This window comes from Sminthopsis crassicaudata, chromosome 2 (genome assembly GCF_048593235.1).
Source record: "Sminthopsis crassicaudata isolate SCR6 chromosome 2, ASM4859323v1, whole genome shotgun sequence".
Lineage (NCBI taxonomy): Eukaryota > Metazoa > Chordata > Mammalia > Dasyuromorphia > Dasyuridae > Sminthopsis > Sminthopsis crassicaudata.
The window spans coordinates 129,567,167-129,593,317 of NC_133618.1; the positions used below are offsets into that span (position 1 = coordinate 129,567,167).

The 26,151-nt window shown below is 36.0% G+C and overlaps 1 protein-coding gene across 8 annotated transcripts in view; it reads left to right on the top strand.

The window, feature by feature from the left end:
- The window catches only part of UNC5D (unc-5 netrin receptor D), a 770,467-nt gene that overhangs the window by 645,201 nt on the left and 99,115 nt on the right, over positions 1-26,151 (top strand). For 2 of the 8 annotated variants that reach the window (XM_074287224.1, XM_074287228.1), the window contains 3 exons: positions 2,379-2,411; positions 18,326-18,511; positions 22,723-23,100. In XM_074287224.1, coding sequence (XP_074143325.1) covers positions 2,379-2,411; positions 18,326-18,511; positions 22,723-23,100 — 597 coding nt within the window. The remainder of the gene's footprint in view (positions 1-2,378; positions 2,412-18,325; positions 18,512-22,722; positions 23,101-26,151) is intronic. The other 6 variants (XM_074287226.1, XM_074287230.1, XM_074287225.1 and 3 more) reach the window with 3 other exon arrangements.

The window sequence follows — 26,151 nt, forward strand, 5'->3', positions numbered from 1 at the left end:
TGTGTGTGTGTGCGTGTATGGCACACTTTAAAAGTTTAATTAGCATTGTTGAAATTTTTTCCATCACTTTCTTACATCTAGACAATTAATAAAATAGTAAATCAAACTCTGATTTTTGGCTTTTTCAGATTTTTGAGGTGTAAATAAATGTTTAAAAATTTGACAATTGCCTCTCTGATCTGATTGTGCTAATTTCAAATATAAACCATGAGACAGATCACCACAAAGAATAGGTATATTCATAGGTTGGCAGAGATGGAACTTTCTACTACAATTAAGTATCCTTTTCAAAAGTACCCACTTTTTCAAATATCCCCAGTTTATGATGAACTTACTGTCTCATATCACAATTCATTGTATTTTTTAGACAGTTGTAGATTGCTATTGTTGTTTTCTTTATTTTGTTGTTGTTGTTTTCTTTATTTTGAGCAGAAGTTTTCCTTCTTCTAACATTCACTAGCTGGTTCTAATCTCCTTTGAGCCTTGTAAGTCTGAGAACATTAAATTATAATGAGTAAGAGAACTTATGGTGGAAAGGATGACCTGGATTGTATGGTCTTCAAGAGAAAGCCAGATTTACATGAATGTCAAAAGATGGACAAAACTGTGTGTTAAAGAAACCTAGAATGGAAGGACAAGAGCACAATGAAACAAGTAGACATAGTAAGAGAATTATGAAGAGATGGTCCGTTCGTTAGCAATGGGTGTATAGGAAGAAATAATTATTATGATAAGGCTTAGCAACTAGGGAAAAATTCAGAGGGCAGCAAGCTATTATTGTCATTAATGTTTCTTTAAGAAAAAGTTGAATGGTGTTTCTCCATTTAACATTAATCTGCTGGGATAGTCAATTATATTAAATTGTAACCTCACTAAAGGTAGGAGCTATACCTCCCTCTACTCCCATGTCTCCCAGCACTTTGTTCATAGGAGGACAAGGACTACACTGTAATTTCATTCGCATAGAGAATTCCTCTGAGGGGAAGCTCATACCCCAAAAGGTGAGCATCTCTAGATACCAGAAAGTTATGTTACACTTCCAGAGTTACATAGCAAATATGAATCAGAGTCTAGAATTGAACTTTGAGCTTCCTGTTTCTGAGATTGTTTATCCACTGTTCTATATTTTACTACTTTTCAACATGGAAGGTGGTTAACTGATATTTATTGAATAGTATGAGATTTAAATAGTTCTTTCTTGCTTTTAAAAACTTTAAAATGATTTGGAGATGGGGTACAGAGATTGAGAATTGAAGTTAGCCTCTGCTCTAGTTAGCATGTCCTAAGTGTAATATCACATGACAGCTATAAATTGTTGTTCAGTCATTTTAGTCATGTCTGACTCTTTGTAACCCTAATTGGGATTTTCTTGACAAAGACACTGGCTGGAATAGTTTGCTATTTCCTTCTCTAGCATATTTTACAGATGAGGAAACTGAGGCAAACAGGGTTAAGTGACTTGCCTAGAGTCACATTACTAGTAAGTATCTGAGGCTAAATTTGAACACAGGAAGAGAAGTCTTCCTGACTTTAGCCTTAGTATTCTATCTAGCATGCTATCCACTTTACCAATTAGCTGTCTTTTCAAATGACCTTTATTTCAACCTAACACCTAGATTAAGCATTATATTCAGAAGTGGTCATGAAATGATACCATTTCCTACTGAGATAGACAATATATACATATGCATACACACACACACACACACACACACACACACACACACACACATATATATATATATATAAATATGTATATACATATACATACATATATATGTAATAGATATTGGGAATATGAGATAGAGAGGAAAATTTCTTTAAAACTAAATAAAATCAAAACCAAAATTCAAATATATGCACACCTGTTTGCTCCAACTATTTATATGTACACGTGATTTTGAAGTAGTTCATTTATTTTTTTCCTCAGTGATTATTACAGACCACTGCAGGATTCCTTTAAATATTTATTCTTTGCTATTTACTTATATCATCATATAGAGTGAAATGATATCCTTTACCTGAGCAGATAGCTATCTGAATGCATATAAAAATCAGCAAGCCTACTGCTAGTAGCAAACTGGCAAAATTTCAAAAATATAACAGAGAAACCCCAAGAATTCCTCAGGGTAAAGTTAGGGTTGGGGAATGGGAGTGGGGTAAGCAAATGAATCTCCAAGGAAAAAAATTTGGAGGTGAAAAAAAATGAAAACAATTTAAGATAAGAAAAAGAAAACCATGAACAACATAATTCACATTTTCTGCAAACAAGGAGAAAATGTTTCATTTATAGCGTTAGACAGAAGTGATATAGGAAATATATCTGCTCCATGTAAATTTATTAAGTGCAACTTTCTTTCTCTCTTTCTTTCCTTTAGATAAAAAACCTCTTCATGAAATAAAACCCCAAAGTAAGTTGTTTTTCTTCTTGTGAATATAATTTATTCTTATATTTGCTGCCTCACTGTTGTTATTTGCTTAGGAGCTGAGCAAAAATTGAAGGTTGTATGAAAGGCATAGGGCCCTATGTGATTTGCTCTTGCCTATTGGTGATTTTAAATTGAAAATAAAGATACTCTCCTCTCTCTCTCCCCACCCCATCCCCCAATGATAAAAGTAAATCCTTCTCCCTGCTTCTAGCTACTTCAAAATTTATTTCTTGTCAGATGCCATGTGGGATTCTTACTGCTTGTATCTCTGACTTGGTAGCTCTGAAATTAACAAATATTTGGTGATGGATTTTATAAAAACAGTGTCCTAGAACTGACTAATCACAAGACTTTCATTCCTTGAGATAAAGTAGGAAAGGAGGAAGAGTCCCAGAAGATGTGGCTGAAGTCTAGCTTCCCAGTGCATCCATGATAAATGGATAGAAGGAGCTCCCACTGTAGCAGGAGAAAAGACTGCACTCTAACAATTCTAGAGATGTTGTGGGAGACCCTAATTCACAGACTTGCTTTCTAATAGAGGTGAGGAGAGTTATGATGGTATCATTGAAAGTTAACCTCATGAAATCATTCACTGATTTTACAAAAATGCTATCATTATATAATTAGATTTTTGTCACTGATTTCCCTGGAGAAGAGAGCATGAGTTCAGCAATTTGACAGAAAAGAGGGGGCTGGACATTCAGCTGGTTTAAGAGCAGGTGTCCACTTTTATTGGCTCAAGTCACAGTGTACTAGGGGTGAGACTCAGAGGAAATTTATCAAAGACCACAGGATTTGAACAGGAAGAAATTTCATTTTGAAGATATTCAGTACCGGGAACATAGTAGGGAGCACTGAGACAAGGAGAAGGAATCACAAAGTCCTAGCTAGGTGTCATCAAACCACATGAAAATCAGAGAGTAAAATGAAAGGATTGATCTTAAGTTAAGGCAATTAAGTGAAGGAAATGACATCATCATGAAGTTAGCTATTGAAATACATCTAGGGACTATGCTTCAAACATGGACTAAAGTAAGAGTAGAGGTCTTCATGAGTCAGAACACAGGGATCTATGGTTGAGAAAGGAAATAAATGCATTTTTAACAGGCTGAAGTCCAGAAACAGAACACAAATCTTTGGAGGCCAGTTTTGATATAGGCTTTCTCATCAGTAGAGAGAAGGAAAGAGAGAGAACAGGACTCCCAAAGGTATCAAAGGAAAAAAGTCTAGGATGAGGAAGATTACTGTATTATCCTGACATAACAAAAACATATAAAAACTTTCTCTGCAAGGTTAGGTTGAGAGAGAAGAAAGATGCCTTTTGTATCTGTTCAAGAATTAGGAAAATAGATTCCTTATGTCCTGAGATATTTATAAAATTTTCCAAATTAAAACAACATTAGCTAGAACTTGAAGTGTAAGCTACCATTCGTTAAACATTGGAATGGGCCTACATTTCAGAACTAGGTTTTAAGACAAAGGAGAAATGGGAGACAAAAGATTGAGTTAATTCTTGTGTGTGTGTGTGTGTGTGTGTGTGTGTGTGTGTGTGTGTGTGTATGTGCGCGCGCCCATGAGCATATATGTGTATATAGAGGAGCTGACTTAATTGATGAGACTTTTACGAATCTACAAATTTTCCTTAATTGTTATTTGCCTACTTTCTAATCTAGTCCTTTGTATTTTTTGGTGTTTAAGAATAAAATCCTAAAAAACACCTAAAAAAGAAAAATCTTCTACTGGAGTAGTAGGGAAGCTGGATTCAGACAAAAAAGTGCTGGCAGTGAACCAAGTCCTAAGTTTGCTGGAGGAAGAAAAGAGTAAGATCATGGAGTGAACAAGAATAGTAGTTTTGGAATCAAAAGTCTTGAATTTGAATCCTCGCTCAGACAATAGCTATGTTACCAATGGTAAGTAACTTATCTAGTTAGAAAGAACATTTAACCTAGAGATTTAAAGATAAAACAAAAGAGAAGAACAAAGATAACAAAACCACTGCAAGTTCTTCTTAAAGATTTTGCATTCTAATGAAGGAAGATAACACTTATCTGGAATTGAGATCAGTATGGCATGACATAACTCAGGTCCTAATCTAAATCAGGTAAAAAAACTTCCATATCAGAAATAGGAAACCTAGGTAGTAGCTCCACAGTTATGACAGGGTTAAGGTGGGGGTGGAATTGAAAGATAATGTTAATAGTCAAATTGTTGGAAACATGATGAAAAGATAGCCAAGAACTGGCATGGAGGCCTGGCACCTAAAATAATAAAGCAGAAGTTTATCTATGAGTCTGGAAATAAGTATGAAGTTCTGGATTGATATTGGGGAAATCAGGAGAGAAGGAAAAAGATGGTATGGGAATAGCTGGAATTTGACAACTAACAGCATCAGTATGCTAATCTGCAGAATGGGGATAATTATCATACTATTTACTATACAGGGATTCCAGGAGGAAAATTTTAAAACATTAAACATATTAATAGATATAATCATTGTTGTTTCCAGTATTATTATTAGCAATATAATAGGAAAATAATATCCATTGTTTGCATACAATTAAGTTAAACTCAAAGAAGAGTAATAGAAATAGCACTGTATCTTGGACTGGTGTAGACTTTGACTTTAGGTGGAACTAGACATAATAAGGACCTTCACAAGACTGGATCCTATCTATATGATATAATTAAAAGAACAGAGAAAACACATAAATTGCCCAGTAACATCTTCTTCCGTGGGCTAAAATCCCAACATTAAAGATTTTTGCTTCTTTGAACTTCTAATTATTTTCAGTCTTCAAAAGAGCTTTGAAAAGATATAAATATCACCTTATCAATTTATATCAACAATATTCCTCCCAAAAACTGATGTGTGGTTCTACAGATATAAGAGATATACTTTGGGGTGAAGTGGAGGTATAACCCCAGGAGAGATAAGAAGAATGCTGGTAGTAGAGGTAAATGGTTAGGTGAAAGCAGTATAGTAAAAACTTTTTTTTTTTTTTTTTTTTGCTTTACTATATTGCTTGATATTAGCCAAGTATAACTTTACTTTTATAGAAAGATAAAATTATTTAATATTTCTTCCAAGCCTTTCATTTAACTAATTAGGAAACTGAGTCCCAGAAAACACAATTAACTGGCTCAATGTCACTCAGATAATAAGTGTCACAACTGGGAATAAGCCCAGATCTCCTGTCTTAAAGTCCAGTGCTCTTTCCATTATAGTATTTCTTCAGATATTCCTTGGGGAGCACATCCTAGACAACAGATATTATCAAATACTTCCCTTGAGGAAACTTAATTTTGGTGGCCACTTACAAAGGGTGGTCAATTTAGAACTAGAAAAGGCTTTAATATTCAATTAGACTAACCCTATTGTTTTATAGGGGAGGAAACTGAGGTCTGGAAAATGAAATTGACTTCCTGAAGTCACAGATGTATAAATTTAGTTTTAAATTGTTGCAATAAGGTTGTTACTGTTCTCCGCCTCTCTCTGAAGGTTATCTGTTTTGTGCCTTCCTCTGTGTGTGAGAAGAGCCAGGATTTGACCCTGTAACCAGGCTTATATACATCCTGTTCAAATATCAGAACAAGGGACAGCTCACCTCCTGCTGGGCACTGTGTAGATGCCATCTGCTGGTGCAGGTGTAGTGCACATTAAACATCATGAGCATCCGTGCAGAAGCCAACATGAGAGTTACTTAGGGGATGTGTTTGTTTTGTTTTTTAAAATAATTTCATGCTTAGTTTGTATGTCCTGTGCCATTCTAATTTGGTTACATCTGTACTTCTAGCTCCAAACCCCACAGTAACTATTCCTAGTCCTTGGGGACTGCTTGAATTAGCTTCTGCTTGGGGTTCTCACTCCTAAACATCATGTTTAATTGCTAGATATTGAAATAGAGGCATTTAAACTATTTTAATTTGTGATTTTCTAAAAATAAAATATGCACAGAAACAATGTGACTGCAAAAGACTTCTCAAGGGAGCCAGCAAGATTTCTGAAGCTGCAGTGGGTTAAGAGTACCGATCCATGGCCCCTCTGTGGAAGCAAGGCTTGGCTTCGGATGCTGTGAATTATTACTGATGCAAAATCAAAGTCAATTATGAAGATAATTGAGAAACAACCTGTTCCTATAAATAGCCAAACACTTGGTCCTCTAAAACCCTTAACAGACAAGAAAAATCTGTCAGAATCTTGTACAATGAACACCTCGGAGGACAGAGAAGGGCCCAGCATGGATTTGCTAGAAAGTCTAAAACAGAAAAGTAAAGTCAAATCTTATGTGATCTGTGAGCAAACTGTAATGACAAACTGGGGGAAATATGTGCACTGCGTAGCTCATGAAAGCACTTATTGTAAATGAGATAATTTAATCAATTACGTTTCCTAATGTACTAAACCGAATGTTTCATTTTCTGCCTCTGCACATCTTAAATTATCTTCAGGTGCTTTATGAGATTTAATCATAGTTAATAGAAACTTCATTACCATCAAATGTGCTTTCAATAAATGTTGTGTAACAATGTCAGGAGGTGCAGTAAAATATGGCTGGTTTGGAATGGCAGGCGTTACTCACCCCCGGAACCGGACTAAGAAATGACTTTTTGCAGAGGTTGGACCTCTTTTCTGAGTCACAAGAAGCTGTCTCCCAAAAGGCTGTGTGTACTCTTGGTTATCGGCCTATTTAGAATAATCACCCTAGGGAAGAAAACTGTTCACATTCACTGAGTAAAATAATTCAGCAACATGTAGCCTTACTTTAGTTCAGCTCCCACTTCCCTAAGGGAAGGACTTTTTGTTATATAACAGGGCCCAGTGTGATGGATGACCCTGTTTGACCCACACCAGTCCAATGACAACCCCTGTTGAAACTGAAAGTACACAGGGAGTTCATCAGACAAGGCATCCTGCTAGTTCCTTAAAGAGCCCTGTGTCACTTGGGTGACAGAAGCCAGTCATCTCCCTGCTAACCAGCTCAATTATTAATTTTTTTCCAGAAAAACTAACTGCAGGAAGGATGACATGAATGAAGTAATTGGTGAAAAAAATCAGAAATACACATAAAGAAAATTCAGTTATAACATCCTCAGGCACAGCATTCAGCATTTTGGCTCAAGCCCTCTCTTGCTAAGTGTTTCTGCTGCTGCCGAATTGCTTTTGTCCTACCATTGAGCTACCTTATTCCCTTCATCTCTGGGGTGACAGCTGGCTGTTCTTTGTCTTTTTGGCTTTCTTCCTCCATCCCTTTTAATAAATATTTATCATGTGGATACCTGAGTACCTCACTGCCTTTTTTAACCACTCACATATCATCTTTGCTTTGGGGGCAGGGGGAAATGCAGTAATCAAGCTCTTTGTGTATGTTGGAAAAGTTAGAAGACAAGGCTGCATTTCTGAAGGGCACTTCTAAAGATCCTCTGCACACACAAAGACATTTCTATTTTTATAACATGTTTGGAAGCATGTTTGAGGCAATAGATAATATTTATAAATCTATTACATACTAAATTGTCCCTAAATTTGGAATATGGATAAAAAAATAAATAGTGAAAAACAAAAGAAATGGAACAAAGTTTGTTATTTGCTCTGTCTTTAAAGGGTAATAATGATCATTTTGAATAATTGAACATGAATCTAGGGTCATAGATTTCGTGCTAATATTCTTGATTTCTTTTTTTTTTTTTTCCCTGAAGCAATTGGGGTTAAGTGACTTGCCCAGGGTCACACAGCTAGGAAGTGTTAAGTGTCTGAGACCACATTTGAACTCAGGTCCTCCTGACTTCAGGGCTGGTGCTCTATCCATTGCATTACCTAGCTGCCCCAATGCTAATATTCTTTAGGGATTATTTTACACACAAAGAACATAGGGTCTAGTGTGATTAAATCAATGAGCAAAAGGGAAAAAAAGGTTATTAATAGCAGAGGAGAATTCAAACACAGGCCTTGACTTGAAGATTAATGTCCTGTCCACTGTACCATATTGTTGTATGGCAGAAAAAGTTGTCATATTTGTCAATACAATAGTGTAGAATTTGGAGAGTCGAAGTAGTAATTAGAGGTCATGATGGTGAGTCAGCAAAGATCTTAGATGAGATGGAGTATAACTTCCTCATTGAACAGGTAAAGAAATGCAACAGAAATTGCTCTGGATAATGAGTTAGAGAATCTGGGTTCAAATTCCTCATATGACTTTCACTCTCTGCATTCCCACAATAAATCACAATCATACATTAAAAAAAAAAAAAATTGGTTAGATTAGATGGTCTCTAGGGTCTATATCAATCCTAAATCTATAATCTTATCAAACTTGGGCCCAGAGAAGAAATAGATTTGCCTGATTTAGACACAAGTTGTAAATAAAATAACTCAACACTACATGCTTTGCCCTCATTCCCCTTTCCATAGTGATAAGTATACCTGCTTTAACCCAAACCCTTAGAAATCAATATTAGTTCTTTATATATACTTTAAATTAGAAGATATAAAAGTTTTCCCTTAGTAATGAATTTTTAGTTTTTAATAATATTCACAATAGAAAAGATATTTATTATATTTAACTAAAATAGAAACTATTACTAATAGTGAAAGGCCACTTTTTTTCAGGTCCTGCTTTGCAACCCCTAATTCTATGCTTATCATCTTTCACCCTTTTTGTTACCATTAGCATCACTCTCACCCACAACTATGAGCTTTCAGTCTTCTGTATAATAAGCCTTTATGGTGTGTAATCAACACATTTTATAGGTAAGGAAACTGGGAAGCCCAGCAACATAAGGTAAGCTACTCATGGTTACACAGGTAACAACATATATAGAAGAAAGATTGTTGGACTTGAGTTTGAATTCTACCACTTCCTACTTCAGGATTTTGGGCAGGCTGTGTTCTTTTTCTAGTTTTTCTGGCGTAGGTTCTTTTTCCATTACTTTACATTGCCTGCATTTGGAGATCCTTACTAGGTCAAATTTTCTCCCACCAGAATAAATGACTTTAGGTTCTGCTAAACCAATAACACTGCATTTTTCTCATAGATACTAGTGCCAAATCTCCAGTCCTTTCAATGATTCTCCTCTGAATACATGGCATAATCATCTCAGATATTAAGGACAAGGAAAAGAAGGTTTTAACCTTTTATTGAATATTAGAAGTTTTCTCAGTCTAATTGGGACAGAATGTCTTTTCTTTTTCATATGAGGAAATAGGGCTCCAAATAGAAGGGGGATCAACTTTTGTAACTATATAATTATTGTGTAGTTTTTTCAGTTTTTCTGTTATTGATTTTTTTTTCTCAATATAGATCCAACATCATATAAGATTCGTCATTCATGTTACCAATTTCATTTAAAGATTAGTAAAATCTTTTCTTGTTTGCTAAGTATTATCCCTTCCATAAATACCAAATTGGGGTCCAGCAAAATACATCAGAAGTAGTAGGAAATTACAGGGTAAATATATGTTTTTGTTTTTTTTTTACTTCAGCTGCTAGACACTAGGTAATTACATTTGATATAATCACTGATATTCAATTAAAAATATCATTTTATCCCTGAAGAAATGGAGGCAGAAAGAAATTATATTTGCTTCCCATGGACACTTATGGGAAACAAAATTGTCAGCAATGATTCCCAGACTCTTTTTGCCTATGCTATCTATAAATGATTGTAAAGTTCTGTTGTCTCCAGAGACTGCTGATTGATCTCTGGGAGGAGATCTTCTGTCTCAAGTCACAATCTCTTGGCCAGATTCTTCTTCCTGTAGCGAGCTGCCAACTCTGACCTAGAGTAGAGATGCCTCTCCCTTGCTCAATGCTTCTTTTATCCTCCCAGAGAATGGGCGTGGAATAACTCAGGGGCTTCTGGGAAAAAATATTTCAAACAATGAACTTGCTCCTCTTAAACATGTAAGCTCCTCCCCAGAAGTTGGAAGGGGTAAAACTCCCCTTAAAGGGCAGAACCAGAGAATTGTTAATTACTGACTTAGCACTTAGAAAGAACCTAATATCTCATTATCTCATTAGCACTTAGTAAGAACCGAACATCTCTCCCTTTCTTTTGATTTAGAACAGGGTGGTCATGACTTGAAAAATAAATCCATCAATATGAGAGGTATTACACATAATTACATAGATACATAAACACATAGTAACATAGTAACATAATACATGCTAGAAGTATGTAACAAATAACATGATCAAATAATCATAAATTGAGAATTTATAAATGTCCATAAGTCCATTGTCGATTGATCTCATCTTGTATTAGGAAATCCAATGATTCCTGCTGGTTTTAAAGTTCTTTAACAGTCTCCTTATCGGGGGCAGCTAGGTAGCACAGTGGATAGAGCACCAGCCCTGAATTCAGGAGGACCTGAGTTCAAATGTGGTCTCAGACACTTAACACTTCCTAGCTGTGTGACCCTGGGCAAGTCACTTAACCCCAGCCTCAAAAAAACAAAAAAACAAACAAAGAAACAAAAAAACAGTCTCCTTATCAGCCATGCTCTTTCAGTGTCAAATGTTTTTTAGATTTTCTCCTTTGTTTTGAGGTCTTTCTCTTTTTCTGTCTCTCTTTGATGGACAATGTGAACACAACTTGTTGGCACCCATCTGATTCCTTCTCCATCTGAAGAAATACAAGCAAACCCTCTCTCCCAGGCAGTTAACCTATCTAATTTCCTTCTATTTACCACTTTCTAAATCTCTTCTCATCATCTGGCAATTACATTGGAGTTGTTTGCACTGGACACAGCCCTGTTGGTTTAAAAGGCCTGTATTCTCCCCAAGTGTAATCCATTTTTGCAATCTGATTGCTTTTTGGCTGGCTGATCAGGTAATCCCTTTTTTCCATGTGATTGCTTTTCCACTGATAGATCACATCAGAGTCCTGACCTTCTAAAGGTTCTTTGGGTGTAACCTCAGCTGCCACCATGCCCCAAGTCTTTTTTTTGCCTGGGGCCCTGGACCTGGGCCCCTCATCCCATTTCCCTGAATTATTCTATACTCTGATGCCCAATGGAGTCCTCTGTTGCATTTTAAACATGGGGTATGGGGTCTTGTTCTCCCACCCTGTTTTCTCACTCTATCTCCATAACTACACTGAGCTCTTAGATGTCCAATTTTTCCACATTGGAACATCGACAAATTTCTCTAGAAGTCCCTTGCCAGGAAGGACCCTGTCTTTCCGTGTGCATCATAGTCTGGGTATAAAAAGCATTTGTTCCTACTGTAGCACAGCATCTTATGATCTCCTCTAAAGAAGCATCTTTGTATAGTCCCCATATAAATCTTTTGCAAATCTCATTGGCATTTTCCTTAGCCAGATGTCTGGTCATTATTTCTGTAGCTGCATTTTCTCCAATAGTTCTTTTGACAATAGTTTGCAAATGTCCCACAAAATCCACAAAAGGTTCATTGGGACCTTGCTCTATTTTAGTGAAAGCCTTTCCCTGATCTTTTTGTCCAGGGAGGACACCCCAACTTTTATTGCAGCCTTAGCAATTTGCTCATACACTGTCATAGGATAATTAATCTGTTCTGAATTCTCTCTATATTGACCTTCACCAGCTAATTGCTCAAAAGTGAATTGCGTGTTAACTCCTATTTCCAAATTGCATCTGACTTGGATTTTACATAATTCATGAAACTCCGCAAGCCATAACAAATTTTGTCCAGGTTCTAGACATGCCCTTGCTATGGATTTCCAATCATTCGGGGTTAGGACTTCATAAGACAAACCATCTAGTAACATTTTAACATAAGCTGATGTAGCCCCATAAAGGATACAACCTTTTTTCAAATCTTTAATTTTTTTCAAATCTAAAGGTGTATATCTTCTCCTTTTTTGACCTACAGAGTCAATATCTTTAATCACAGGATATACATGTATAAAATCACTTATATCCTGTCCTTCTCTCTTAGCTTTAACCAATGCTTTTTCTAATCTTGTCATAGGCTGCTTCACAGGTGATTCTGTTTGTGTTTCTGCCTCTTCCCCTCCTCCTTCCTTCCTTCCTTCCTATGTTCCTTCCTTCTTTTCCTCCTTCTTCCTCCACCCCTGAAGGGTTAATTGAGGGAGGATATGGGAAATGCTCCTGTTGCTCAGAATTGTACTTAACTTCATTGTTACCTGATTCATCCTTTTCACCTAGTTTAATTGACACATCTCTATTTTGCTCCTTCTTTTCCTTTAGAATAACAATTTTTAAAGCCATTTGGATTAAATTGTAGGTATGAAGTGTATCTTTGGAAATTAAGTTTGGTTTGGAATTGTAGTGTTCACCTAATTGCTTTCCTACTAATTCCCATTCATCTGGATCCATTTCTTTTTCCAGAGAAAAACAAGGACATATGACCTGCACAGTTTTTAAAAGTTCAATAATTTCCTCCAAAATTATAATCAATCCTTGACTTTTCATAACCTTGATAATGCTCTCTAAACATTTTCCTTGAACAGAAGGCATTTTCCCCATTTCAATGAAATTCTACTTTAGCTCTTTAACCAAAGTTTAACAAATTAACAAAAGTTAAAATTTAACAAAGTTAAACAAATTAACAAAATCTATAAACTTCAGGAATATGATGATTACAGTATTTAGAGGAAAGCATTGGTTCTTTACTAAATACTTTTCCATTATATGAAGTTTAGTTGAAAGAAATGAGCATGTTTATTCTGGTGAAGAGAAGACAAAAAAAAAAACAGGAACATTGTCTTCAAGGGGTATCCAGTAGAGGCTGTCCTATGGAGACTAGTTCTGTTTGGCCTCAGAAGCAAAATCAAGAATAGTGAGTGGAAACTTCAAAGAAGAAAATTTAATCCAGTTATAAGGGGAAAATGTCTAAAAAATTAGAAATATACCAAAGTGAAATAGGCTTCCTTTAATGAAGGCAGGTTCTCCCTCTTTGGAAATAGGCTGGGTAATCACTTGCATATTACATTATTGTGGTGATATTCCTTTCCTATGTGCATTGACCAGATGGCTGCTGAAATCCCTTCTAACTTTTAAATATTAAATTTTTGTGTTCCTAAAAAATAATCTAGCTAAAGGAGCCTCCCAAATTTTCAGGGCTATTCCAGACAAGATGATTCTGTTGTCATTTTCAGTATCATCATTGTCATTGTCATCATTATATTTGTAAGGAATTCCCACTAATTTAGTCTTTCTACTGGCTTCTGATGGAATATGTTTCTGGCTAAATAGGGATAAACTTTAGTCACCAGACAAATCACTAAGTAACATATTTTGTTTTGGTCATAGAAAGTCATGAAAATTACTACTTATGTCATAGATTCTTTCTGTCTTTTTCTTTTCTTTTTTTGAGGCAATCAGAGTTAAGTGAATTGTCTAGGGTCACATAGCTAGTAAGTGTTGGAGGTTAGATTTGAATTCAGATCCACCTGCCTGCAGGGCCAGTGCTCTATTCACTGTGCCACCTTGTTGCCTCCATACATCATGGATTCTTGTAGCTTCATTACCTTCTTTTTTCAAAACAGCCAGTGGGTAAGAGGGCTGAAATGGGAGGCAAGACTTAAATTCAAATCCCACATCAGACAGACACTTAGTAGTTGTGTGACCATGGGCAAATAATTTAATCTCTCCCAGCCTTATAATTTAAACCCTGAGAATAATAATAATAATAGCACTTACCTCACAGAATTGTTTGGAAATACAGCACTTTGTAAAATTCAAGTGCCATATAAATGATAGCTATTATTGCAGTATCATGAGACAGTGAATCATTGCTATGTGAAAGATAAAGTTTGGCTTGATATTATGACTTCAAGTTTTGATGCATAGTGGCAGGGTCATCCTTTGGAACAAACTGTGGTCTATGTAGATATATTTCCAAAGTTTCTGTCCTCAAACTCTCTCTCAACTGACTACATTCTTATGCCATAAACGAAATCATCTTTTTTATTCTTCAAAAAATACAAAAAATATTCCACAAAAATTACTATTTCAATCCTTACCAATCATCTGAACCTCAAAGTAAATGAGTTTATGAAATTCTTTGTTTTTCCCTTTAAAAACTATTATTATTTGTTTCACTCTTTTCATTTAGCATTCACCCATTGTCTTTCTTTTCTACTCTCCCAATTGGAAAAAGAAACAAAAAAAATTTAACTTTTGTAACACATATGTATAGTCTAGCAAAACAAATTCCCAAACTAACCATGTTCAAAATGTATATCTCATTCTGCATTTTTGTCCATTGCCTCAATGTCAGAAGCAGCTTTTGTCTAATCTGGGAAGAGGATGGACTCCAGAGGGTTACAGTGGGCACAAAGTCGGGGCATTAAAGATAGACAAAAGCTGACTCTGTCCCTTGGCTGTTTCTGCCAGTGGTATTGACTCCAATAAGTAAGCACCTTTTAATTCTGATAAATCCTTCTTTATTGCCAGTCCTGCCTTAATACTTGGGAAGCCAAAAGTTTCTTTTGAATTTTCCTCTTAGACATCTCAGCTGCATTCACCAGGGCTAGCTGTCAATATGCTTTCAGCTGTGACCCAGCTGTGTTATCCCTGCATATAGCCTCTCAGAGGGTGTCAGCATCATGAGTCAGCAGTACCCAAGGATTTGGAAGGCAGAATGAGGGGGGGAAAATCTGACAAATGTGCTTCCATTGAATTGCCCTTATCAGTTCTCAGCCCCTGGCTTAGTGTGTCAGTTTTTTCAGTCAGTTCACTGCTCTTAACGTGTTTTGTTTCCTATGTCCTTGTCTTCCTCTTCCAGAGGGCATAGCTTTGGGAAGAGAGGGAGAAGCAAAAGATAGGGAACAGGAACAGGGAAAAATTGTTCACAGACCTTGCCAAGACTGACCTTGTGATGTTTCTGAGGTACTAAGATATATAAATAAGGGGCAAAAGAGAAAAACGAAGAGACTTGGCTCTTCAGTCAAAGGACATAGATTCCAATCTTTGTTCTTCCTCCCTGTGTGACTTTGAGAAAACCATTTACTCTTTCTTTTTTTGGGCCGTGGTTTTTTCTTCTATAAAATGAAGGAGTTATTCTTAACCAGTGCTAGCAAATCCAAATAAACTGGAGGTAGAGGAGGCACCAAACCAAGCATAAGGATACCTGCAAACCACAATTTGACCTTGAAAAAACAAACATTAACAATTATGTTTTATTATATTTTAATTTATTTTAGTACATATTTCCAAATTACATTTTAATCTTGTTCAGGCTATTCTCAGGAGTGCTATGGGTTGCCCCTGGCCATGTTTGACACCTCTTTTCTACATGTTCAGTAAAGTCCCTTCTAAATTTAAGACCCATGAACTAGGTTTCCTACATGTTTGTTCTTCAGACTACTTTGTTTTGCAATCATATATTTCGACAAGACTGAAGAACCCCACCCTCACACCTCTCCTGCTGCCTTCACCTTTTTGTACTATTTTGGGTGGAAAAAGCACCAAACAGGCCACTACCCCATAACTCCTGTTCTCTTTGAATACCTTGCTATACTCTATAATGTCCTCTTTTTTCTTTTCTTTCTCTTCCCCCTTTTTTTCCCCTCCTGTTTATTGCCCTATGGCAGGAACTAATTCTGCTTGAATTCACTCTTAATTTGGTAACACCTTATTTTACAGTCCAATGACTTTGTTTAAAATAAATTCACTTTACTTGTGTGCTAAGTGCTGCTCATTTGATAACATAAGTACCATATTAGGGTGCAGTAAAATGCATAGTAAGTGGCATACAATTACAGGGTAAATATACGATGGGTTTATTTTATCCACTGAGCCAGACTTTGGGTGACATGGTAATTACTTTTGGCCCTATTAAGTCTACTTACCAAGTAATCTGTAAGAAGATTAATTATATAGTTAGGTGGCACTTGCTTCCTTATATTTCCATATACCTCCCAAGATTATGTCTACTTTCAGAGACCATAGTCCAGAGTAAGTAAAATTAGGTATGCTGGATTTAAAGGGTCATTTGGAATCTTCTTTAAAATGGAACAAAACTCTGTAGTTGATCTAGAGCAGGTGTTCTTAACCTGGGCTCCAAAGAAATATCCAAAGTGTTTGCAGAAACTTTTTTTTTTTTTTTTTTTTGATGGGGGAGTGTATCTACAGATTTGAATGGGAAATATATATATATATATATATATATATATATATATATATGTGTGTGTGTGTGTGTGTGTGTGTGTGTGTGTGTGTGTGCGGCGCGCACTAACATATATGTATATCTTTATTTTCACCAAGCTATAATTGATGTTTTTTTTTAATATTCCAAGAAGTTCATATACTTCACTAGACTAGAAGAAAGGTCAATGGCACACATCCAAAAAAACTAAGAATCTAGTCTAGTAAAGGCATAGACTCTAAATGTTTTTAGGAGGGAGAAGGGAGGAAGAAACAAAATACCTGTAGTTTCAATCTAAAGCCTTATGATGTTTTTGGCTTGCTTTACAGAATATCTCACCTCTACCCTAGGAGATAATAGGAAGTACATTATCTCAACTAATCTCTTTTACAGGTTGCACTTGTAAAATAAGCCATGAACTCTAGTTAGAACGGAGAACTCCTTTGATAATTTTTCTAGTGATATCAGTTTGTTCACGAAATTGCGTGGCTCAGTGAAAACAAATATTTGATCTGGAGTTGATTACCTGGGTTTGCATTGCAGCTCTATCAATTTCTTCTGGTATGACCTTGGACAGGTCCTTCACCTCTTGAAGACATAGCTTTGTCATCCTTAAAATGAGGGGGTCAGAGTGGATAACTCCCTTAAGTTCCTTCCAACTATAAATCTGTGATCCTCTGAGTCATCAAAAGATATATAGCTTTGCTGGTATTCTCAAATAAAAGCAATGGTTGTGCCTTGAGCTGAAAGCTTCAATATCCTCTCAAGCTGAAGGATTCTAGCACAAAAGTAATTGTTATAGTTTGTGAGCTGAGGTCAAATTTCAATGGCCTACTAAGCCTGAAGGATTTAGGGTAGTGGTTGTTGGCACAATGGGGGAATGGATGTTTCATCTTCTAGCTCAGTAGTTACAGTCATAGCAATAAATGGATATTCTGTGTATCCCTTGTTGGGGGGAGGCAGTGAGAGAGAAGGAAAGAGGTTGGGGGAAGGGGCTACATAAAAGGAGAAAGAAAAACAAATAGTAGATTTGGAATCAGGAAATCTGGACATTTACCAGGTCACTTCCCACTTTGGGACCATTTATAAAACAAGAGGGTTAGACAGTGGTCATTAAGAAACCTTCTAGTTCTGAATCCTATCCTTTTTTTTTCAAACTCATATACTACATATCTTCCTCTCCAAGTATATGATGCAAATGACCCTTCATACTAATTTAATACATACATGGATACATTTATATACATGCAAATATATACATGTCTAGATAGATAGCTAGATAGGTAGATGTGCATCTGCACACAGGTATGGTCTTTTCCATCTCTTTCCCACTCCAGTACAAGAAAAGTTAGCATAAAGATATTTTAAAATCAAAACATTTAGAGCTGGAAGAGCTATTTGATCAATTTATTCTAGCATTCCCATTTTACTTATGAGGAAACTGAGTTTCACTGAATGACATTTGACTTGCCCAGGGTCACAAAGGTATGACAGCGTTAGAAAGGCAAATAGCAAGGGGATTATTATCTGTACGACAAAGAGGTTCTTTCTGTACAAAAGAAAAGGATTCCATGGAGTATTCTTTCAAATAAGCCCTCCCTTAAAAAATGTGTTTCCATTGAAATTATTTGATTTCACCGAAAGCATGGTAAGCTCATGCTTTTCCTCATCCTTCCTGGGTTATCTTCACCAATGAGCAGGGTCAGGAGGCCCTGTGCCCCTTTCCACATTTCCCCCTATTTCTTTCTGGGTCCTCTTCTCTGTTCATGTGCCAATAGAGGGTTTGTCTTTCTCTCCTTTCAGGCATCGAGAATGCCAGTGACATCGCTCTCTACTCAGGATTGGGAGCAGCAGTCATCGCTGTGGCAGTTCTGGTTGTTGGAGTGACTCTCTACAGACGGAGCCAGAGTGACTACGGCGTGGACGTCATTGACTCCTCTGCACTGACAGGTGGCTTCCAGACCTTCAACTTCAAAACAGTCCGTCAAGGTCAGCGACGGGGGCCTTCCTGACAAGTCCTCCTCAGAGCCAGAGTCTATGTTCTCACAAGAGCCTCGGATTATGTTATTGCTCTGGTGTGAATATAGCTGTTGGGACTGAGAGTGGCCACCAAATTGTCAACATCTATTAGGAGACCAGGCTCCTTCCATAAGTATGCTTTAAGTGTCCTCTGCACTGTACAAGCATGCAAAATTGTGAACTTGCTGCCAAGAATGAAGAAATAAGGAGCCATGACCAACTTACTCATTTGCTAATTTCTCATTTTGCAATTTTGGCTTCTAAAAAGTTTCTTTGGGAGCAGCATAGGGTATAATGGACAGAGAGCCAGCCTCAAAGCCAGAAAGATCCAGGTTTAAGTCCTGTTGCTGACACAAACTAGCTGGGTGACCCTGAGCAAAAAAACAAAACAAAAACAAAAATAAGCAAAACCAAAGAAAACCTCACTTAATCTTTCAGTTCTCTGGGCAACTCTTTTAAGGCTTTAAGATGAAAATAAAGATAGCCACATGCGTTCAAAAAAGCAATTTTCTCTCTCAGGGAGCTCCCTATACCAATGAAATTACAAATCCACTTCTCCAACCTCATTAATATATTCAAATTTTAACTCAAGCCCTAAGCTTAATGTCTAAAGTGACATCAAGCCAGTGAGTGGACTTTACAAATCTTGTGATGGGTCATTTCCTCATGGAGGAAGTAGAATCTTTGATCATAACCAACTCTCAACTATCTCCAAATCAGCAAAACACATTTTTTCATTTTTTCATTTTTTTGGCAAGTAAAAGAAAATCAATTTTATTGAAGCAACATACTAATTATATCCAAAGCAGAACACCATTTATTTTCTTTACTATGAGTCAAAGCTGGAACTGATGGAGCACTTAAGAATGAAGCATACTCACATGTACATGTACACATATATATATACATATATGTTCACTCATTTCTCTTTCCCTTAAGCAAAAGCAAGTTTCAATTTCTATTTATCAAAATGAATTTATGTTTGAGAGGGACTTATGGATAGAGCCTAATTGCTTCAATAGCCACAAGAAAGAGATGGAAAGCATCAGTCTTTATACAAATATATACATTTATGCATATATACACATTTTAGAATAATAATAGTAATTAGGCATGTATAAATACACACATATGTTATTTTAGGATAACAATGTCTGTTTCTCAAGGACATGACATTTTGCCTTCTTTAGTATCATCGTCTTCTTCTGAGTACCAAGTGCTTGTTTCATAGGATAAGCAAAAGAAGGCAGCATGGAGAGAAGTAGCACTGGAAGGTTTTAAGCTGGAATTATAATATTTACTACCTGTGTGATTTTGGATGAGTTACTGTTCCTCTCTGACATTCTTTCCTCATCATTAAAATGAGGAAGATCAACTAGGTAATCTTTAAGATCACTTCCAATTTTAAATTTTATGATCCCATGAGGGTGCAAATTACCTGGCAGAGACTGAGTAAAGACAGGTGTTTGGAGGAAACCCAGGGCATACTGGGATGTTAAGCAGGGAAATCATATAGGATTGAAAAGAGGGTTCATTTATTTCACCACACTGTATTTTATGAGATTCTTTGCAATGAAGTGTGTTTCAAGTTTCATATCTTGGCTCTTGCAGGCATTTGATTTTATAATGAATTTTTAAAATTAAAGTATTTTTCATATTTCAAAGCCATTTCAAAACCTAAGTCAACCAACACATAAAACAATAGCATTGTGCCTCTTCTGTAAATTATGACTTTTGGAAAAATGTTTTGTTTCACAGATTTCAGAGTTCAATTCAGAAGTAAATTCCAATCCTTTTATTTCACACTTAAGAAAACTGAGGGGAAAGTATACTTCAGTGAGAGTCATAGGAAGTAAAGTCTATAGTAAATGGTAACGTCTCAGTTGTGTTCATTATGGCCCTATTAATCTGGCCAGGTTCACACAATTAATAAACAGTAGAACTGGAATTCAAACCCAGATCTTCAAACCTCCAAATCTGTGATCTTCCCACCTCACTGGGCTGCCAGAGCTGACGTTTATGTGCACTTGAAAATTATTTTAAAATGCAATTTTCTAAAAATTTCATTACTTTCCCATTTCCATCTGCATAAGTGTGTAGATAATTTCAAATTCCACTTATGGAAAAAAAAAAAAAAACACTATTCTTCTGTCATTGGTGTATGCTGTGTTGATGGTCCCTGGCAGGTGAGAAGTGAAAAGGCTTAAATAAAATATAAGAGCCCAGAGGCTAAAGATAAATAGCTTTTTGGGAAGAGATGATAAGTATAACCTAGTGAACTATCCCTTGCTGGACAGAAGACAAGTTGTCAATTAATTCTCTTTAGCAGATAGCATCACATAACAGACCATTTCCATCTGAAACCAAAGTCATCTTCCATTTCAGTGTTGTGTGAACTGAAGAAAAGAAGTCTTACTTTTTTCTTTCCCCCAAAGCAAGTCATTCATTAGACAAACTTCTTGAAAACTTTTGAAGTTCTGACAATTCAGGTAAAAAATAATAATAAAGCTAGAAAATAACACCAGAGCTTGCTGGAGGCTACTCCTTTAAGACTGGGACCAACTTTCTCCAGACTGTGGTCAGCTATTAGTTTCTCCTTGCCTATAAAGACACTGAAAAAAAGCAAGGCTCCAACCTCTATTCACCCAAACAAGTTTGTGTTTGAGATGGACTCCTGGGCAGGGCCCAAGTACTACAACAGCTTCAAGCAGAAGAAGGGAAGCATCAAGCAAGCTTTAGATCTACAACATTGTTTCATCTCATTTGGCTCAAATTCCTCTATGATTCTGGTTTCTGAGAGCATCAGAACAGGGGGTGAAAGAAGTCAGGGTTGTGGGTGTCCTGCTGGCTTTCAGACAAATTATGACAATAGAAGACAGAAAGAGGGAAAACACATTAGAAGCTGATATACTTTGTCCTGGAATTGCAGCATTTTCAAAATATCCTGCTTTGAAGAATTTTGTCAGGCCCCAAAGGAAAATTGTTTAATGCGATCTCTGTTTCAATTTAAGATGTCACATTGACGGACTGGAAACAGTATTGTGGGAGAGGTTGGGAACAGGGAGGAAGGGTTATTTTGTTATTTACTAATACATGAAATTACTTCATCACAAAAGAGTATCACAGCACTTCCTTTTACTATTTGGCTTTGAAAACATTCTTGAACTGGTATGGATGACAGTTTCCAATTTCTTTCTCTCCTTTCTTCTTTCCTTACTTCTTCTTTTTCCCTTCCTTTCTGTTCTTTCCCTTGCATTCTTCCCCCACCCCATCTCTCTCTCTCCCTTCCTTTCTCTGTCCCTTTCTTCTTCCTTTTTTTCTTTTCTCTTTTCTTTCATTTATTCTTATTTTTTTTCTCTGCCTCTTTATTTCTTGCTTTCTCTTTCTTTCTACTTCATTCCTTTCTTGCCCCTCACATTCCTCTTTCTTTTATTTTCTTTTTGAAAGCATGACTTTGTCCTTTTTTTGAGGCAGAAATAAAGACATCTAAGCTTTTTGGGATGTCCTTATTCCTCTTCTTTAAATGCATGAGTTCATCTTGGCAATACCGTGTGCATTTTCACACCTTATTCATTAATAAACCAGCACAGCAATCTGGAACTGAATTTTGAGAATCTAGCTAAATCTGATGTTATCTGTCCCCAATCCTGATCTGGTCACACATGGTTACATTTCTGCACCCAATTCTTGCCATGTCCAAATGTCCCTGTTGACTGCCTTGGAACTGATGAAGCTTTGAGTTGTAAACAACTCTGCCAAATCATCTTGCTCTGTCATCTCTTGCCATTTTAGAAGAACAGATGTTATTTTCCTCCTGGAGCTGGTTTTTTTTTTTAATCCTTTTTATTTTCATTTTTCCTCTCCAGTTAAAATAATAATAATATTACCTGAATTATTGGCTTGAAAGAGAGCCAGAAATATTTGTTCTACCCACAGACACCCACCCACTGACACATTTTGGAAGGTCTTACCGAGAGAGACAATTTTCTTTTTTTTTTCAAAGTCTCTGATTGCTAATGACCAGACTTTTCCAATCACTCAGAATGAATGTGGGTAGCTTGATCTGTTGGAAGGAACTGCTGGATGTGTAAAGGTTTGTGCAGATTTAGTAGAGACAAATGTAATGTGGTAAGGGAAAAGTCTTGTGGTTTCAGAATGACAGATCAATTTTCTCTTGCCAGGCAACTCGCTCCTATTGAATTCCTCCATGCAACCTGACCTGACAGTGAGCCGTACCTACAGTGGGCCCATCTGCCTACAGGACCCGCTGGACAAGGAACTCATGACAGAGTCTTCACTCTTTAACCCATTGTCGGATATCAAGGTCAAAGTCCAGAGCTCATTCATGGTTTCCCTGGGAGTATCAGAACGAGCAGAGTACCATAGCAAGACCCACTCTGGGACATTTCCTCATGGGAATACCAGAGGTTTTAATACAATACATCCCAGGAATAAAACCCCCTACATCCAGAATCTCTCATCACTCCCCACTCGAACTGAACTGAGGACCACTGGTGTTTTTGGCCATCTGGGAGGGCGCTTAGTGATGCCAAATACAGGTGCGTTAGTTATGATTTTAGCATTCTATTCATTGTATATATTGTGGGGCAAGATCATAGCAAGATCCCAAGATCCCAAGTTGGTTGTCTCATATAATGTGACCAGTAGAACAAATATAGGACATGAAATCTTGAAGATTAGGGTCCAAACATTTCTAAAACATTGAATAATTATATGGCCATGGTCAAGTCAGTTATTCTTTCTAGATCCAAACTTCTTTATTTATAAAATTAGAGCAATACTTGAATCTACCTTGAAAGGCTGCTATGAGGCTCAAATGAGATCATTTAAAACATCTTTTATTCCTTAATACACAATACCAATAATAGGTATTGCTATGGTTGAGATTATTATTATTTTTTAAAACAAAACTACAGAGTCACAAAGAGTCCATTTGAGTTAGCAACAAAACCAAGATTAGAGTTATAGCTCCTGCTATTTCAGAATTAAAGAATCACAAAATCAAAGAATTTTAGAGTCAGAGGTGCCATCTAATCTAATCCATTAGGCTAAAGGAACCCCTACTGTAACATACCCAATAAATGGCCATTAAATCACTTAGTTTGACTTAGTGCTTGAATACAAACACAAGGAAGGAAGCTTATGGATAATTAGATTAACATTTGAAACTGGGGATTGTAAAGGATCTCTAGAGTTTAAACACTTTTCAATTTCACTTCCTAGGGTACTGGAAGCAAGTGCAAAGAGAATCTTTTTCTAATACTCAAAGATGGAAGTAATAGGAAGGAGAAAAGGAAAGAAGCATTTATACAGCACCACTTATGTCTTGTTCATCCTTTATTCTTTTTTTTTTTCTCAATAGTATTTTATTTTTCTAAATACATGTAAAGATAATTTTCAACATTCATTTTTGTAATGCTTTGTGTTCTGAATTTTTTTTTCTCTCCCTCTCTTACCTCTGCCTTATCCAAGACAGTAAGCAATCTGATATAGGTTAAATATATGCAAATCTTTTAAAACATGTTTCCATATTTGTCATGTGGCACAAGCAAAATTAGATCAAAAAGGAAAAAAAAAACCATGAGAGAAAAAAGCAAACAAAACAAAAAAATGAAAATGCTATGCTTTGATACACATTCAATTTCCATAGTTCGTTATGTAGAAGCAGATGGTATTTTCTATCTCAAATCTATTAGACTTGTCTTTGATTCCATCATTGCTGAAAAGAATCAAGTCTATCATAGTTTATTATCACATAATCTGACTGTTACTGTGTACAATGTTTTCCTGGTTCTGGTCACTCATGCAGAATCAGTTCATGTGAGTCTTTCCAGGTTTTTTCTGATCATACTTTATTTTTGAAGAGGATCAAGACCATCACCTTACTTTATCCTCCAAAGTCATTAAAGTCCAGTGGCAAGACAAAAGCCAACATTATTGAAAATGGTGCAATGCAATGCAATACCTTTCTAAACTTATATTTTTCCCAAGTCTCAGTTTGTCTAAGGCAACACCAGTGCAATTATTAAGGGCTAAATAAGAACTGAGATACAAGATTCCCATTAAGAAATTACAAAAATATCACTCTGGGAATGGCAGACCCTCAGAGTTTAGGGCCACAACAGGAAATAATGATAATTATTTCTTATTTTTATTCTAAATCATCATAATCTAAACTCTGAGGCTTAGGCTGGGGGCTCTTATTGGCCATTCAATGAAAATCAGAGTGATATGGAGTTACAACCATAGTCAAGCAGCTCCATTTGAAGCATAAAGAGCTTTTTAAAATCCTGTTTTCTTCAGAGATACAATTCAAAAATTTCATAACAGAAAACTTCATAGGACAAAAATAAAATTTCCCCAATTTTTTTTGGGGGAAAATTTATTCTTCATAAATAATGTTTCATTTAATTCTCACAACAATACTATTATTCTACCCATTTTACAAACCAGAAAACTGAGCTAATCAGAGGTTAATGACATGCACAAAGTCACATAGCTAGCAAGGATTTAAGTCTGACTTCAGGCCCACAATTCTATCTATTGAACCATCTAGCTGATAGTCAACTAGATTATAATTAAAGGTAACTTATACTTCTAGGTAATTCAATTATACAACATTCAAAGTCTAATTTGATCAATAGCTAATATAATAAACTAACCAGGTATCCAGCAACCTGCTGTGATATCACATCTGATAAGTACAAAAAAGGATTCATTGTAAAACTATTTAGGATAAAGTCTTAGTTTTTGGGGTTGCCTTTGTTAGAATAATTTGTTTTTTTGTTGAAATGTTTGTTGGTTTGAATGATTTTTAATAGATTAAACATTTTGAGCCTTCTAAGTTGAGATAAATACTATAAAGGTTCTTATTTCATTGGTTTAAGCCATATGCTAGAAGTCTAAGACCTAAGTAGACAGTCAGAAGGAGTTAGAACTCTTTTCTGATTCTTTGGCTAAGAAAATGGCTTTATTACCTGCTGAAATGAGAGTTCCCTCAAACTGAAAATGTTATTAAGCACCAAGTTAGCATCAGATAGAAGCCATTAAACTTACCTTCCTGTGGTAGCTTTCTCAGAAACTAATTTGAAAATATACTGTTTTCTTTCATTTGTTTTTTGTTTGCTTGAATTTTTTGCATCAGGCATTTTATCTTGTGAAATGAAATTTATAACAGGACTGACTTTTTTGCCACTAGACCAACTAATTGGACACTTTTGGAATCCAGTGATTTTTTTTCTCAGATAGTCACTTGAGGCAAGAATTTGATTTCAAAATATTTTCACTAAATGGAAAGAGTATTTTCAAAGTGTCTAACAAGACACTTGGGTACTTAACAGACATGAAAGATATGATTCAAAAAGAATGGACAAGAAGAAGGAAAGGGAAAAAGAAGCTCAAAAGTAGTATTTTGAAAACAGAAATGAAAATAAATGACATTTAAACAGCACTTTATAGTTTGCAAAATATTTGGCCATACATTTTAACTTTACAACATTCTATGAAGTAGATAGTACATTTATTATAATTCCTCTTTTTCCAATAGGGAAATGGAAGATCAGAGAGTGACTTATTTGTAATGGCCTGTG